Source organism: Mustela nivalis (genome assembly GCF_964662115.1).
Source record: "Mustela nivalis genome assembly, chromosome: 9".
In the NCBI taxonomy this organism is placed as follows: Eukaryota; Metazoa; Chordata; class Mammalia; order Carnivora; family Mustelidae; genus Mustela; species Mustela nivalis.
Window position 1 is genome coordinate 27,740,752 of NC_139028.1, and position 17,726 is coordinate 27,758,477.

The following is a 17,726-nucleotide window of genomic DNA, read 5'->3' on the forward strand; positions in this document are numbered from 1 at the left end:
CTTGGAGTATGAAGGTAGAGGGTAATCTATCAGTCATTTCCCCACAGCTGGTCGATATGCACTGGGAATCTACAGAAGGCAGGCCACGCTAAAATACTTCATAGAAAGTGTATTTTTTGCCCTTAACACACAGACCAGCCATTTATGTATCTGTGTAAAACACACACGTGCACGCACATGCTTTAGAAAGCTGTGGTGTTTTAGTTTCCAACCTTAACACATTTTTTTTCATGTAAGTAGTCCCCCAAAACTTCATAGCTATTATCCATTGATCTCATAGTCGGACACCTTTGTTGGTGAATAAAAAAGATGGATTCAAGGTCAGAACCTACAAGTCTTCCCAGACTTGCTCTGTCAGCAACTCTCTCAGGAGGAGAAAAATGGCTGCCTGTGCTTGTTAGAGGAGTCCAGGCTCCACTTGGCTGGCTCAACATCTCCACACAGCTTCAGTGCACCTGGAAGCTTCAGTGCAAATGTCTAGAGAAGAGCACCTAGCCTGACCGCCTGCTTGCTCCGCTTTCCCCACGTGTCTGCTTTCTCCTCTCTCCCCTCCAATCTGCTCAGAGGTATGTTTCTTCTTTCTGTTCTCACCTGTGGGCCCTAGGCCAGATGAAGAGACTAGTCCTTTGAAGTGTTCTGTGACAAAGCCTTATCTGCAAAGGTTTTCCAAACCGAATAGGATAGAGACAGTTCAAGTGTAAAAATAAATACACCTAGCCCTCACCAGTCCATGACTCCCCAGAGTCACCCATTCTCTCCTCTTTTAATTTAGAGCTTAGCCCCCACTGCGGTATCATCTCTACACTGAAAACAGGCTCCAGGACAGAAAGGGAAGGAGACGTGGCCCTGACTTCCTTGAGCTCTCAGTCAAAGCTCCACAAAGCTCAGTGTGTTTTCTTCCTAGTCAGAGACAGACCTCAGGGTCTGCCACACCTGGTCGCACACGCTAGCTGTTGCGTGACACCTGGGCAAGTCAGCTCATCTCTTTAAGCCTTACTTTTTTCTACTTTAAAACCAGATTACAATAAATATATTGTAAAATTTAAAGACATTGAATTTCAAGGGAACTAGTCTACTGTTGGCCTATAACACATGTTCAAAGTTCTCTTTCCATCCTGTTTTCTGGTTCTTCATTTTAAGCCAGAATATCCTTCTTCATTTAGTTCTAGGGAGTTAGGAAGAGACTTCTGAAGTGGAACCAGCCCAGGGGCTCTCCATTTAATAATAAATTTCGGTTGGCAGGGGATCTCACACAGGTATAAAGTTCTTTCTAATCCTAGGAATGTACATTTCTCACCAGCTTTGGAGAAAAGGCTACACAGCTAAAAAGAAATTATCATAACCCAAAATGGACTCTTATCACAATTAAATAAGGCACACGAAGGCTACCAAATTCAGAAAGAGAAAGAATCCAGAGATCTATAGCAACAAGACAAACAACCAACACTTCCGTATCCTTCCTTTAATCCCCAAATAAATTTGAAATATAGAATATAGATTGAGAAAGCTGTAGCCAAGAGTCTGAAGTGAAAGCCAGTCCTTTGGTTGGTTATTGCTTTACTAGAGCAGAGGGAAGGTATACCTGTTGCCTGTACAGGTTCTGTGGTGCCATATGCACACGGTCAACAACCAACACCTGGTTAAGTCTTCCAACTCATCACATTAAAATAAGCTTTTGAACTTCGAGTGCCTTTCCTTTCCCAATGATCCCACCCTTTTAACTAAGAATCTTGGGTATTATCAAAAAGATGAAATTCTTCCGTCTCTTGGACAGTAGAAGCCAAAGTGCTCATTTTCCCCAAATCCACTTACTGATGTCTTGATTGAAACTCTACTGGAAGTAGATCCCTGTTACTTCTTCCCTTTCAAAACAGACAGAAAACCCGAGGAACGAGTGTGAAGAAGACCGCAACATCCCTCTGAAGATGGTGGGAATCGTCTCCACAGGGCCAATTTTGCAACCCCGTTTCTGGAAGCCAGGATTCAAGGGATTTGTCCTAGTTGTACATGGATATTTCTCTGACCTTAAGGCATGACGGCTGTCCAAACAAGGCTCTGAACAGTACCTTTCCGCTCACCGGTGACATCAAACGTGAAGGACAAAACAGGGTCCTGGTTTTCCAGAACAGTGCTCAGTAGGACCGCAGTGGTTTGGCGTAGATTGGCTCTAGGACATGATGAATGAGAACCAAAAAGAGGCCTCCAAGGAAGACAGCAGTGAGGAAAGCCAGCAGGACATAGCGGCCAATGAAAAAGGAATCCACAATCTGTGGAGAAAAACATCAAAAATGAAATTACGGTCACTCCAGCCCCCTGCTTGTGCTCATCTGAAACCTTTGATGAGTGAGCCCAGAGTCTGTTTGCATTTGTGACTTCCAGTAACATTCTGCTCTGAGTCTCCTCTGTAAACCATTAGGAAAGAACCTTAACTCTGTGCCAGAAACACAAGAAAAAGACAAGATTAATGAAGTACAGGGAAAAATATGGCTCAATTTAAGAGGAGGTTCACGAACACTGTGAAGACCTTGGATGAGCTCTTTTATGTTCTGAAATCAGTTATCTGAAAGAGTTCATGAGAAGCTTGCTTACTTGGTCTTAGAAAAGCTCATTTTTGTTGTTAAATTTTTTGTTATGGAGAATTTTAAATGCATATAAAAAGATGATGGTATAATAACCCCCATATATCCAAGATCAAGCCCCCAAATCGTCAACCCACTGCCGATTCCAGAGGGTTCCTTTTTAAAATGGAAAGGTGATTCTTTAGAACTGTCATCACAAGAGTCCTGGACCCTAACATTCATAATCCAGCACTCCAAGGCTTAGGCTAAATGGCCATTTGCCTGAGATATTAAAATGTTGAGAGGACAGATAACGAGCCCCAAACCATCCAGCTGGCTGCCTGGCAACCGATCATACTTGAAGCCCCAAAGCTGCTGGTTTTTGCTGACAAAACCTACACTTAGAATTGGCTCTGCCCACTTGTCTACTGTCTGCTGCCAGAGCTCTACTCTCCCCAGATCCAAATGGTGGTGCTTAAATCAGGGCAGGAAAAAGCAAATTAATCTAATGGACCTAATGGAGCAAGAACACGAACCAAGTAATGGGGTGACTTCACAGCTTCCCAAAGGGAAAAGAACCGAAAATATCTGAGAAGCGATTGTGGGAGACAGAATAATGGCCCCCAAATGTCCACATCCTAACCTCCAGAAATGGTGAATATGTTAGGTTACATGGCAAAAAAGAAATAGGGTTGTCAGTGGAATTGAGGTTGCTAATGGGTGACCTTTAAAATAGGGAGATTAGCCTGGATTCTCTAATCCAGGTGGGCCCAGAGCAATCACAAGGGTCCTTAAACCTGGAAGAGGGAGGCAGAAGAGAAGGTCAAAGAAAGGGAGGGAAAGATGCAAGTAGAGTCGGCGAGAGGTCACCTTGCTGGCTCTGAGGACGGAGCATAGGGGCCGCTAGCCAAAGGCAGCCTCTAGAAGCTGGGAGGACAAAGAAACAAATTCTTCCCCAGAACCTCCAGGAAGGAAGACAGCCCTGCCAACCCCTGACTCTATCCCAGGGCGACTGTGTTTGGACTCCTAACTCACAGAACTGTAAGATAATCTGTCTGTGTTGTAAGCCACGAAGTCAGTGGTGATTTGTTACAGCGGCAACAGGAAGCTAATACAATGGTGTGACACGGAGGACCTGCCAAGTCCTCGCACTGCTCTGATCACCGAGATCCCAAGATACCAAGAAGAAAAGGGCTGCTCCAGAGATTACCCCAACAGCCAACTTACAACAAAGGTCAGTTTGATAAAACAGCTTTAACATAACTTTGACCTTGGCTCCAGTACCGAACAAGTCTCTCGCGGGCTACATGTTTGCTCGTTTGACACGTTTCACTTTTTAATTAGCCAATTAGCAGGCCTTGGGTGCCGAAGGCCCAGGTCATGTATTATTGATACAGTATCGAGCCAGGCTGCTGCAGGGGCCAGTGCTCAAACCCTGAAAATGAAAACACCAATTCTGTTGGCCTCGCTGACGGACATATTCTGCTCAAACCTCCTTCTTGTCTCCTGGGTCTGCAACTCGTAGGACAGAGGATAGAGGGACTGAATTCAAAACAGTGTGTTCTCTGTGCCCTTCTTCCAATATTCACATCCACAGCCATCCAGAGATATGGCCCTTCCTCACCCGTCCCCTCTCCGACAGGGAAACGGAGGCAGGAGTCTATTCCTGGCCCCAACACTTGGTATTTGCACCAATAGAGTGGTTTTCAAATGCTGACCAAAATCCCTGACACGTATGGAAACGATTCCTTACGTGCGTGGTATTATGTCCCATGGACTTTTCAGAACGAAATTCCTTCCTTTTGCCATGATTAGTTGTAGATAGAGTTATAAAGGTGTGCCAGTTGTAGTCAGGAAGTTGTATAATTCTGTGTACTGTGGTCTACTGTCGATGCTCACCCATGAACTCTCTGTGATGGCCCCCAAAATTCTGATCAGTCCCCAACAGTGAAGGTTTTGCAGACAGACCTCAGCTTGAATCCCTGCTCTGACTCTTCCCATACGTATATGACCCTGGGCAAGTTACTTAACCTCTTATAGCCTCGGTGTCCTAACCTATAAATTGGGGATAATAATAGTACCTACTTCATACAATTTATGGTTATCTTAGGTTTAAGTGAGATAATGCAAACAAGGTGCTTAGCAAACAACCTCACACAGAGAAATCCCTTGAAAATGTTAGATGGGGCACCTGGGTGGCTTGGTCAGTTGAGCATCCAACTCTTGATTTCTGCTCAGGTCATCTCAGAGTTGTGGGACTGAGCTCTGTAGCAGGCTCTGAGCTCAGTGGGGAGTCTGCTTCAGATTCCTTCTCTCTCCCTCTCCCTCTTCCCCTTCCCCATCTCCTTCTCCCCCAACAAAAAAAAAGTGAGTTAATGTCATCATTACCACTTTAAAAAATGCAAATGGGAAGTTGAGAGGAAAGAAACTGCTAGAAGGAGTAATGGGAGATAAGAAGTGTCCCAGGAAGGAGTGAAGCCGACAGGTGAGGTCTCCAGAAGGACTCTGAGGGAGATGGTAATTATCCCTCTAGAGAGGTGGGCGCAGGTTGATGGGGTTCCAGGAACGCAGGCCAGCTGATCCCCCAGATGGTAGTCAGTACCGCATTCAGCTGTCTCCACAACCTCTGCTTTCCACAGAAATGCTCTCTCCCCACCTACCTTCTCTATGGAGAGTTGTCCCTTCAGAGCACAGGTGGAGGAATCAAACACACGGAGTCGGGCGAGCACGCCACTCAGCAGGCCGCTCAGCACGCCCAAGGCACCGCATACACTTTGGCCAGGATTTGGGTTTCTGCGCCCAGACTACCGGGATGGGGACACCTGCACTTCAGGGCCAGACCCTGTTCCTACTCTGAACTCATTTTCTCATCTCCGGCCCCCACAGTGTCAGGTGGCTCTCGAACACACTGCTTGTGCAGCTTAATGACCAGCGGGCATCGAATCAGGCAAATAACTGTCCCATGGTTTGCACGTGTGAATCACAGTGAGATTTTTGTCCCGGGTGAAAGGACAGGGGAATGTAAAACTCCCTCCAAGCTATCCCCCTCTCATGTTAACTTTACTCTTCTATCACATTTCAGCTGGCCTGTCACAGGGGGAGCAGCTCAGGGCAAGATGAAGGTGTAGATCAAGGGAGACAAGAGTTATGACTCAGGAGGCGAAATAAAGCCAGTAGTTGTACCTTCGTTTCTACCTCAGGGGCTGGGACTTCACCAGCTCGGGGGAAGAGCAGCAGAACCGACGTGACGATCAGAGCACCGAAGAACACGAAAACGACAGAGAACCTGGGGTCCAAAGACAGAATGTTACGAGCATGGTTTACAGATTCCTCTCTCTTCAGTTAGGTCTGGAGCAGCTTTTCCCTGGAGCCAATATTCTAAGTTTCAGTCTCTTAACAAGGCCCAGAGCCCTGCTGCCCACGCTGTCCGGAGAATTTAGAAATCTCTCCCCTTCAGCCCAGAGCCCTTCTTTTTGGACAGGCCCCCAACTGGATGCATTCCTGTTGATGCCTGGTAATCCCAAATTCCCAAGAATGAGAATGGGTATTTTTTATTTTGCCTCTGTGTGCTCATAATCATGAACAATCAAAGCAGCCCTTCTCTCTTCTCAACTTCTCTGTCTTTAGCTGGAAGACTTTGGCAAATTACATTGCTCGCCGCTTCATCCGGACACGGTCTGGCCACAGCACAGCTCTGAAGTGTGGGCGTGGTCTGTGTACTGAGGCCAGTGTCCTAAAGAGAGCCAGCCTAAGCCATCAGCATGTCTGCAGTGTCCCCATGACCAAGTCAGAGCCTCAGAGACTGGACCAAGCAAGTGCCCTAAGTCGGAACAATTCAGAAACACACATACATACACCCTCCCAAGAAGTTCAACAGGCAGCGAATGCGGATTCCCTTTTTGTCTCTTCTGTCCCCCCCCCCCATCGCCTCCACAGTGAGAGCTAGAAAACACCATTTCCTTTCTTCTCTCACCTCTGCGTCAGAGCATAAATAACGCAGTCAGTGCTTATAATAACAGGTTAAAATGCAACTCATTCAAACTGCCAGTAATTACAAAAATGATCTTCTGGATTCTAACAGTTTCACGAACATCAGCGATTTCAGTTCTAATTGCTTTTACCTTGGACTCCCAGCTGGAGAGAAGGCCTTACCTGGCTATCCCGGAGGCTCTGGATAACAGCACACACAGCAGCAGCACCAGTACCCAGAGGAGGGCCAAGAGGAACACGCCGGCCCCCACCCCTAGCACAGTGCCAGCCATCTGTGGGGGAGAAGAAGTGTGAGCGCTGCACCCCGCACACCCCCTGCGCCAGTTCTGCCTGTCTTCCTCCCACTCCCGGTATGCGTGAGGGTGTTCAGACAAATGCAAATACAGAAAGTCTGAACTCAGTCTGACAAACTTCTGATGACTGATGTGATGGCAGGATTAACTGGTACAGATCTTTGGGGGAAGTCCAGTCCCTTCAGAGGATTTAGAAAACTGAAATCCTGGGATGCCTGGGTGGCTCAGTCGGTTAAGCATCTGTCTTCAGCTCAGGTTGTGATCCCAGGGTCCTGGGATCAAGCCCCACATTGGGCTCCTTGCTCAGCAAGAAGCTTGCTTCTCCCTCTGCCTGCTGCTCCCCCTACTTGTGCTCCCTTGCTATCTCTCTGACAGATAAATGAATAAAATCTTAGGAAGGGAGAGAGAAAGGGAGGGAGGGAAAGAAAAGAAAAGAGAGACCCAGACAATCATAACACAGAAATGTCCCCCTATGTCGTTGAGATTTTCTTCACCAAAGGAAGCAAACTCCTAAGCCCTTGAAGAAGACAAAGACGATGAAGAAGAAAGGAGCCTCACTGTATTTGAGCATTCACGGAGTGCTAAGTATCTTACAAATACATTTCATTTACTCATGGCCGCAGGTGTCTGAAGTAGGTCTTACTATAGCCGTGTCACAGAACACGTAAGTGAGGCGTCATGCAAAGGGCTATGTATTCACAAACCAGTGGCTTACAATAGAACGGTATCCTGTCACGGTACTGGAGGCCAGAAATCTGAAATCAAGGGGCCTGCCAGCTTGGGCTGCCTCTAGAGGCTCTACAGGACAATGCTTCCAGGATCTTCCAGCATCTGGAGGGCCAGGCATTGCTTGGCTTGCAGCTGCATAGTTCCAATCTCTGTTTCCATCTTTCCATGGCCTTCTCCTTTGTGTCTCTGTCACTTCCTCCTCTGTCTTTTATGAGGACACTTGTAGTGGACTTAGTGTCCACCCAAAGAATCTGGTTTGTTCTCCTCTCAAGATCCTCAGTTACGTCTGCAAAGACCCTCCTTCTCCATCAGGTCATGCTCCCAGGTTCCAGGGATTAGGATGTGGGCACGATCTTTTGAGGGGCCATCACTCAGTGGGCCACCCACTCCACTGAGTCTAGAGCATGCCTGATTTTCCACTTCAGTATCAGAGACAAATCTTAAGCAAATAAATTCCTCCTCAGTTCATGGTTTTCTTTACCATGATGGTTTAAATACCACAAAAATTATTATCTATGAGAAGTTCTGTCATAAAGGCATTGGAAAGTTTGGAAAGGAAGCCCTGGGCATAAACTGCCAAACAAACAAACATTTATTCAGTCAACATCTATACTGTGCCACGGTCTGGGGATCACAAGGGCAGATAAGATTTATCTTCTGACAGAAGCTGCAGGCCCACTGGGGAACACTGTCATGTAAACAGCTATCCATGCCGCACTCTGATAAGGAGACAGCATACAAAGTGGGACAAAGTGGGAGCTGAGGCAGCGCAAAAGGAGAAGGGCCTCAATGAGGAGATGACTTCCCATAGGCCCATTTGGGAAAGAATCCATGTGGTAAGACGACAGGTACGGGGAGGGGTAGGCCGAGAGAGGAGTGGCAGCAGGTGGACTGGGCTCTCACTTGCTTCTCTAATCTATCTGGGGCACCCCCCTCATTAGAGCGCACGGTATTACCCCAATAACTCTAAAGTGCCAAGAGTTTCCCTACTGCTGGGTCCCTATACTTGCTGTTTCCACTGTCTGGAATTAATCCACAAGCCCCACGAACCTTCCACTATTTGTGGGACTGACTTCTCCTCATCTGTCTGATCTCAGCTTTATTTTTTTTTAATATAATTTTTATTTTTTATAAACATATATTTTTATCCCCAGGGGTACAGGTCTGTGAATCACCAGGTTTACATACTTCACAGCACTCACCAAAGCACATACCCTCCCCAATGTCCATAATCCCAGTTTTAAATGTGCCTTCCTCATAAAGGTCTTCCCTCATGGCTCTGGTTTAAGGAACACCCCGAACAATTACCCTCCATCACTCCTTATTTCCTTCAGGGTCCATTTCACAAACTGTAGTTCACTTTTTAACTTACTATTTACCGGTTTACTTTCTATGTCTCCAACCAGGACAGCAAACTCCAAGAGGGCAGAGATTTTATATCTTGCTTCCCACAGTATCCCCAGTTCTTACCACAGGTATAATAAACAAGAAATATTTGTTGGATGAATAAATGAATCCACAGAAATCAAGTGAAGGGCTGATATTTAACGTTAGCAAGAGGATTGCAACTTCTGGCCAATATGCTGGACAGCCCTAACACGGGAAGCACCTCGCACAACAGTGGACACATAGAAATGCTTCGTAAAATTACGCAAAAAGAACTCAATACACAGCAGAGCTCGGAAGCAATAATGGAAAATCCTTAAGTATCATAAATGAAAGCACATATCAGAATCTGAGTGGTGAGCAGGAGCTGAGCCCAAAGGTCTACAGAGTTACTAAAACCAGCTGCAGACCCATGGAGTGGTCCCTCCTGAACAGATGAGGTCTCAGACCTATGACACAGAGAACTGAATGAAGAACAAGGCATAAAGATAAACCCAGAAAGGGCTTAGTTGTCTTTGAAACAGGGACTAGAACATTTGCTACTGACTCTGTTGGAAGAAAGTTGGCCAAGTACCTCAGGCCGTGAGTGAAAAACAGACTAACCCAAGAGAAATCTGAATCCCAAGCCAACACCACATGCCAGTGCGGGGTTCAAATCATACTACCAAAGTGGTATGGGAATCTTGAGAAGGAAGATTTACATAAAACCAGCCTCAAAGTGAGAAACTCGTGGGATCCCGGCAGAGACAACTGAAACCTCTTGGTAGGGATGCCACACAAGTCAGCGGGCAAGGCTCCCACTAGAGTGGGTATAAAATAAATTTGGGTTGGACATAAAAGGAGTGAAATGGCTCTCATAGCTATACTTGAGCAAGAATGAAAATGAACCAAGAAAGTAGGCATGAAATGTAAGGAGGGACGGTAAGAAAAATACTGGGTAATACTGATAGTAAAGACTTCTGTAATGAAAAGAAGGGCTAATTGTTTGAGGAGTTAAAAACAAAGAAGAACAATAGCAACACAATATGGATATGTCTCCTCAGGCAAGGGAACCAAAAGCAAAAATAAACTATTAGGACTCCACCAAAATAAAAAGCTTTTGCACGACCCAGGAAACAATCAACAAAACAAGAAGGCAACCTAGTGAATGGGAAAAGATATTTGCAAATGGTATTTTCCATAAGGAGTTAATACCCAAAATACATAAAGAACTTCTACAACTCAACACCAAAAACCAATCTGATGAAAAAATGGGTAGAGGTTCTGAAGAAACATTTTTCCAAAGATATTCAGATGACCAACAGACACGTGAAAAGATGCTCAACATCATTCATCATCAGGGAAATGCAAATCAAAATCACAATGAGGTATTACACTAGTCAGAATGGCTAGACAAGAAAGAGACAAGAAAGAACAAGTGTTGGTGAGGATGTGGAGAAAAGAAACCTTCATACATTACTGGTGGAACATAAATTGGTACAACCACTTGAAAAACAGTATGGAGGTTCCTCAAAAAATTAAAAATAGAAATATGATATGATTCAGTGATTCCATTACTGGGAATTTACCCAAAGAAAATGGGAACACTAATCTAAGCCTATGTTTATTGCAGCATTATTTACACTAGCCAAGATATGGAAGCAACCTAAGTGTCCATGGATGGAGGAATGGATATAGATAAGGTAGCTAAAGAGGATTAAAAGGTACAAACTTCCAGTTACACAATAAGTCACAGAGATTCAATGTGTTGTACACCTGAAACTAATATAACACTGTATGCCAATTATACTTTAATAATAAAGAAAATAAAAACAAGGAAGAGCTGAAATATTTGTCAGCAGTTACGTGGAAGATGAGAAAGGCAGTTCCAAGTGAAATTATTGGTAATTATTTTGCTCTGGAAGAGATGCCAGTTAATGATCACCTGTAGGCTTTGTTAAACTAAATCTGCATGTTAAAAAACATATAGGTGAACACCAAATAACAGAAACAGGGTAAATAACTTCCACACTAATAGAGTGAAAAAAATAAAGAGGGCAAAAGGCAAGAGGGGAGAGAAACAAAGAAAAAGCAAGGAATTTAGAAAATACAACACAAGATTGTCAAATAAACCCAAATATAACAGTCATCAAAGTAAACACACATCATTATTCTTGAATATTAAAGGAGATTTTCATACTGGATGTTGTTTAAACCAGCTCTTTGCATGGAAAGAATAATGAGAGAGATACTAAAAAAAGGCAACTGATAAAGAAACTGAAAGAGCAAATACAAATAAAACAAAAACAAGGGGGAAAAGGGGAAGATGGGAGGATGTTGTCCAACAGATACAGAGTTTCAGTTTTGTAAAATGAAAAAGTTCCAGAGATCCCTTGCACAACAATGTGAATATCCTTAAGACTACTTAACCAAACATTTAACGTGGTTAAGATGGTGAATTCAAGATATGTGTGTTTTACCACAATTTTAAAAAAGCCAAACCAAACAAAATAAAATCTGGTGAAGCAATATTAGTATCAAACAAAATAGAACGGAAAGCTTTCAAAGGTATTAAGAGCAACAGTCCCCAACAGGAAAACTGAACCAAAAAAAACCAAAAAAACAAACAAACAGAAAACCAACTCAGGACAAATATAAACCCCAAGACAAAATTTTAAAATATGTAAAGTCAAAAGGAATCACTGCAATAAATGGACAAACCCACAAATTTAGCGGAGATTTTAATATACCTCTTTCAGAAACTTAAAGTGAATATATGAACGGCCCATAAAGATGTGAAAGGTGCTCAACTCCATTACTCATCAGGAAACTGAAATGAAAACCACCCTGCAGTACCCACCAGATACCCACCAGAATGGCCACGAAGGTATAAACTTCCAGTTATAAAATAAGTATGTCAGAGAGATTCGATATGTTGTACACCTGAAACTGTATGTCAATTACACTTCAACAATTAAAACAAAATAAGGAAGAGCGAAAACATTTATCAACAGTTACATGGAAGATGCGAAAGGGCAGTTCAAAGTTAAATTCTTGGTTATTATTTTGCTCTGGGGAAGGTAACACCACCAAGTGTTGACAAAGATATGGGGTAAATGGAACCCTGATTCCAAGAAACCAAACATCAAAAACCTTTCATGAGGCAACTGGGGAACTCTGAACAGTATTTCATTTTGGATGGTATTAGGGAATTATTATTTTGTTTTATATGTGATGATATTGGGGTGTCTGGATGGCTCAGTGGGTTAAGTGGCTGACTCTTGGTTTCGGCTCTGGTCATGATCTCAGGATTATGAGATCGAGCCCCTCTAAGCTCCACTTAGAGTCTTGCCTGTCCTTTTCCCAATGTTCCTCCCCTCACTCATGCTCATCCACATGCATTTTCTCTCTCCCCCCCCCAAATGAGTAAAATCTTAAAAAAAAAAATGTGATGACACTGTGGCTACACTGCTAAAAGATTACAACATACATATAGACATGCACAGACATACCACCAATAATATATGTCCAGGAACTTTAGGATTATCCAGGGAAAGGTGAAGGGGCTTAACGTGAAATAGGACGGGTCACGCAATAACTGTTGAAGCTGGATCATGAGTACATGAGTGTTTGCTATACTATTTTTTACACTTTTGAATGTATTTGAAACTTTCATAGTAGAAAGATGTGTATATTTCTGGTATAAGTAGGAATAAATACAAAGAAAGGTATGTTAAGATTTTTACAGCAAAAATTGCTAAACTTTATTCAAACGTATTAAAAATATTTTATTTATTTATCTATTTATCTATCTGTCTATGAGAGAGAGAGAGAACTCACAAGGGGGTAGGGAGATGGACAACAGACCTTGTGCTGAGTGAGGAGGTCAAGGCAGGGCTTGATCTCATGACCCTGAGATCATGACCTGAACCAAAACTGTGAGTCGGACACTCAACTGACTGAGCCTCCGAGGCACCCCCAAAGCTATTTTTCTTTAAAGGCCTGAATAGAATAACCAGAATAGAGAAATCACCAACATTCTTGGACAGGACGGTTCAATAATAAAAGATCTCAACATCAATTCAATGCAATTCTAACCAAAATCTCAAAATAATTTTTTGTGGAGCTCATGGAACTTGAAAACGTATCCCAAATTCATATGCAAGAGCAAAAGCCCAAGAATAGCGAAAACAATTTTGAGAACTAGGATGGAAACTTGCCTTTCTTGTTACCAACTGCCGCAAGACACATTATAAAACCAAGGTAATTAAAACAGTGTGATATGGCATAAAGACACATGGATCAGTGGAATAAAACAGAGAGCCCAGGAACAGATCCATGCATTTATGAAAACTTGGTATAGGACAGAGTTGGTTCTGATTCAGCAGGTAAAGGATTTCCTGGATGGTGTTGGGACAAATGATTATCCAATCAGAAAGCAGTCATCCTCGACCTCTACTTTATGTCATATACAAGCCAATTTTAAATGGAAAGTAATTCATAATAAAACAGCATATGTTTAAATATACAAATGTTCAGGCTGACTACACCAGAATATATAATGAAGTACAGCAGTCAGATGCTTGCACCTAAACTTAGAATCCTCATGAGCGCAAAGCTACAAATGCGGGCCCATGCAGGTGTGCTGTGTGGCAACTCAAATACCACGAGCTGGGCTGCCTTCAGCTCTGTGATTTTCTCAAGTGATGAACAACTCTTGTGAAAGTTCCAAAACACAAGTAAGTATAATTTCCCCTTGATTTACATTTGAGTTGCATTCCTGGAAATTCTACTATGTCACACTGTGCCAAAGAATACATTATGTTTATATGAAAAATGGAGTTAGGTTCTAGGCTGAGATTGGAAATGAGGATCCTGTGGGACACTTGAAAATGATGCAGGACAATTCTTTGCGGCAACCTAGCATCCCCAGCCCTGCTCTGTAAACCCCAGTAGTGTCTCTAAATCACAACAATAACCAAATGTGCTCTCACAAATTCCAAAATGACCTACAGGGCGGTACCATCCCCTTGGAGAACCAACACTCCAGAAAAACTCTTGCATAAAGAGACATGTACAAGGATGTTCACTGCAGTATTTTTTTTTTCAAAAGAGCAAAACATCTGGAAAAAACCAAAAGGTCTATCAATAAGGGAATGGACACAATATTATATACTCATCATGAACACTTAAAATGAACTTGGCTATCTGTATTGATATGAATGTTATCTCCAAAACAATGTTGAGTGATAAAAGCAAATTACAAAATGAAGCCCACAGTGTGATACCACTTGTATTTTCAAAATTAAGAAAGTAATAAAAGTAACCGATTGTGCCACTCAGTGGCGCAAATAAGCATCTGATTCTTGGTTTCAGCTCACATTGTCATCTCGGTCCTGAGATCGAGTTCTTCGTAGGGCTCTTGCTCAGTAGTCTCTGCTCAGTGTGGAGTCTGCCTAAGTTTCTCTTTCTCCCTCCCTCTGCCTCCCTCCCCGCCCTGTACTCTCTCACACAAGCTCTCTCTCTCTCTCAAAAAAATAAATAAATCTTTAAAAAGTGACGTATTGTTTACAAAATGCATATATATTGTACAAATATAAACACATGGGCATGGGGCGCCTAGGTGGCTCAGTGGGTTAAAGCCTCTGCCTTCAGCTCAGGTCATGGTCTCAGGGTTGCGGGATCGAGCCCTGCATAGGGCTCTCTGCTCAACAGGGAGCCTGCTTCCTCCTCTCTGCCTGCCTCTCTGCTTACTTGTGATCTCTGTCTGTCAAATAAAATCTTTAAAAAAAAAAAATACATAGGCATGAATGATGCACAACAATTTCCAAAGGAAAGCAAATGGGGCCAGAAAAGAGAACAGAAGGATCTTAATTCAATCAGTGATGTTTTGTTTCTTTAAAAGAAAAAACTTGAGCAGATGTGCCAAAATGTTCATGTTTGTTTAAGCTAGTTAGTAGGGCATAGGTATCTGTTATACTAGCCAGTATAATAGTCTCGATTTATGAAATTCTTCAGAGAATTCTTAATTTTTAAAGAGGTAGCTGGAGGCTCAGTGCATATGAATTGAGATCAGAGACCAGATTGGGGACCAATAGGGGACTCTCTGGATAAGGGATGATGAGGGTCTGGCCTTCAGTCTTAGCTGTGGAAATGGAAAGGAGTCAAGGGAAAAGGTATTAGAGATGACTCAGGTTTCCTGCTTGGTTGACTGTGCTGATGGCACTATCCTAACAAGATAACTAGTCAAGTTTAATTGCGGATGCTTGGGATAAACTATAGAAATAACTTGTAAAACTTGGACCAACTCTAACGCCTAGAATACAAGGCAAGTGGTGGTCGAAGTTGGTACCATTAGAAACAAGGCCCTTAAATCCCCCATGGAATATTAAAGGTTTATGAGACACTGGGAATCCATATGTGGCATGGCTTTAAAGTAATGAGACAACTATCCCCAAGCTCTTCTAAGAATGTGGTTCATCACTTTATAAACAAACTGTGTACATTTTCTGGCTAAGCATGGAAAGGGAAGCCTGGATATAGTATAGAGTGCTGCTGTGGGAAAGATGTGAATATCTGGTCATTTTATCTTGTTAATTCTGTGTGGGAATAATACTAATGATTATTTCTCATAGTGGAATAGCTAAATTATTGAGTAAATATGATTAAAAAATTAAAACAATGGTGTTTTGGATACATGTCCGGGACTTTTCCAAACCTTCTTTGAGAACAGATGGTTTAGCCAACTTGCTTTCCAGAGTAAGTCCACTTAAGTCTGTGGCATTTAAAGCAGGTGGACTAGAGTCAGAATAAAGAAATGTCTCCATTTGAACACCCTGTTTACTAGCTGACAACCAGAGCAACCCCAGGGCCAATTTCCCCCCTTTGTGCTCCTACTGTGAGGTCTTTTTTTGGGAAGAGATCGTCCCAAACTTTTAGAGGTCTGTATAGTGCACTGCTCACTCATTTATTGTTAGTTCTACATACCGTTTCTCACAGCTCTCAGAGAAAACTGAGAGAGGCATACATTCATGCATACAGCCCAGTCGATTAAAAAATACACGGCTCGCCATGGCTGTCCATCATGCGTGAGTATACTAATGGCCATTAGGAGATGACTTACAGTCGGGTACAAATGTGGATTCCGTGGAGGGTAAGTTGGTCCTAGTGGGGCTGGTGGTGGGAGCTAGATATCTAACCCATTCCTACATTTTCAGACTCAAGACCTTGAAGACAGCAGAAAACAGAGATTACAGGAAGGAATGGCCCTTCTTCAGGATTTCTTTCCACTTTCCTTTATAACCATTCCAAACCTTCAAATATAATGGGGAGGGGGGGGGATATCGCACATACATTTTTCTACAGTGAACATTTCACTACGGTTTGAATTTTAATGTACTAGGATAATGCTTCTACCTTTGTAATTAAGTAAAATGCAAGCCTGGGAGAAATCAATTGTGGGGCTACGTAAATGCCATCGATGTGGCCTCAGGTCCTAACGCACTGCGAAAAAACGGGATCCAGTGGATCCAGACCCGTCCTTCCACCCACTTCCCTGGGCCGCGTGCGGGCCGTCTGGAAGCTACCTCCCCAGGCGCTCCCCGGACCGCAGCGCTCCAGCGCTGGAGTCAGCACCCCGGAACGCGGGCTCTAGCGTCTCTCCCCAGCCCTGCGGCTCGTTCAAACTGGCGGCAGGAAAACGTCGCCCCCGGGTCTCATCAGAATGTTCGCCGGGCTACTTCGCAGTAACTGGAGAGACTACGGTCTCGGTCATCGGTATTTGAATCAGACACGGACATTCACTTTCTTAGGAGCACGACGAAGAAAGCACCCCTTCTTTCTCAGCCCCAATTAAGTGTTTATTAGCCGCCGGGCCTTGGGAGCAGGTCGGCGGTAAGGGTGGTCTGAGAGTCTGCGCAGAGCCATCCGCCCGCGGCATCTTCTAGCCTCCTCAGCCCCAGCCTCCGCCATTCTCGCTTCGCGGCAGCACCCCACGCCCCCACAACTTTCCTCGTCTCCCCCTCACCTGGCCCTCCCTCTCCCGGGTCCCCTACTCACACCTCACTGTCCGGCCCGTTCCAGCCCACAGGGGCTTCGGTCTACTTGTGACGAATCACAAGTGGGCTTTCATCCAGGTGATTCCAGATTCGCTAATCAGCGCCGCTCTTTCAATGCCTAGCTTCCTTCTCATTTGCTTACAACAGCAGCGCCTCCAGGCAACGCTAACCGTGGTGGGTGGGCACGTCGCACTCCATTACGCCTTCCGATTGGTGGGTGCTATTGGACCCGAGACCGGCCTCAAGTTCGATTGGATCGAGGCAGTCCTGGCTCCGCCTCCCGTCCCACCCTGTTGTCAATCACACCATCTCTTAGGTAACCCACGGAACCATTGGTCAGTCTAGCGTGGGGGCGGGTTGTTAGGCGTTCTCCCGGCCTCCCTCGCTGTTACTATGGAGACTACAGCGAGGTTGTGAAGCGGAGGAAGGCAACACCTTCGCGTAGTCTAGAAGTCCGAGATTTGTACAGCGGTTTAGACGTTAATGTCTGTTTCGGAGTCTGATGGACATCTCAGTCCCCGACCCACTGGTTTGGGTGGGTGGTGGGACTCCAGGGGCAAGTCAGGTTAGGCCTCGGAGAGGTGAGGTCAGGCCCTGACATTGAGGGTTCCTAAAACCTCCCACCCCATCCCACCCCTGGACGGAACCGAGTCCGAAGCACAAGTTGTATGTACCAGCGTCAGATTTTCGTTTATCCCTGCCTCGCCTTATTTTATTTGGAGCTGTTCGTCCGT

General features: G+C 44.2%; 1 protein-coding gene across 2 annotated transcripts in view; it reads right to left on the reverse strand.

The window, feature by feature from the left end:
* Window positions 1-17,153, reverse strand: part of TMEM218 (transmembrane protein 218) — a 25,840-nt gene extending 8,687 nt beyond the window's left edge. The window contains exons 1-4 of one of the 2 annotated variants that reach the window (XR_014298811.1): window positions 16,994-17,153; window positions 6,711-6,820; window positions 5,742-5,844; window positions 2,067-2,267 (exon numbers count right to left, since the gene is read on the reverse strand). Coding sequence is in view for 1 of the 2 variants with exons in the window: in XM_082683275.1 (XP_082539401.1) it covers window positions 2,133-2,267; window positions 5,742-5,844; window positions 6,711-6,820 (348 nt within the window). In the remaining variant the exon portion in view is untranslated. Of the gene's footprint in view, window positions 1-1,447; window positions 2,268-5,741; window positions 5,845-6,710; window positions 6,821-16,993 lie in introns of those variants that run through there. The other variant, XM_082683275.1, reaches the window with a different exon arrangement.
* Between the last annotated feature and the right edge of the window lie 573 nt (window positions 17,154-17,726).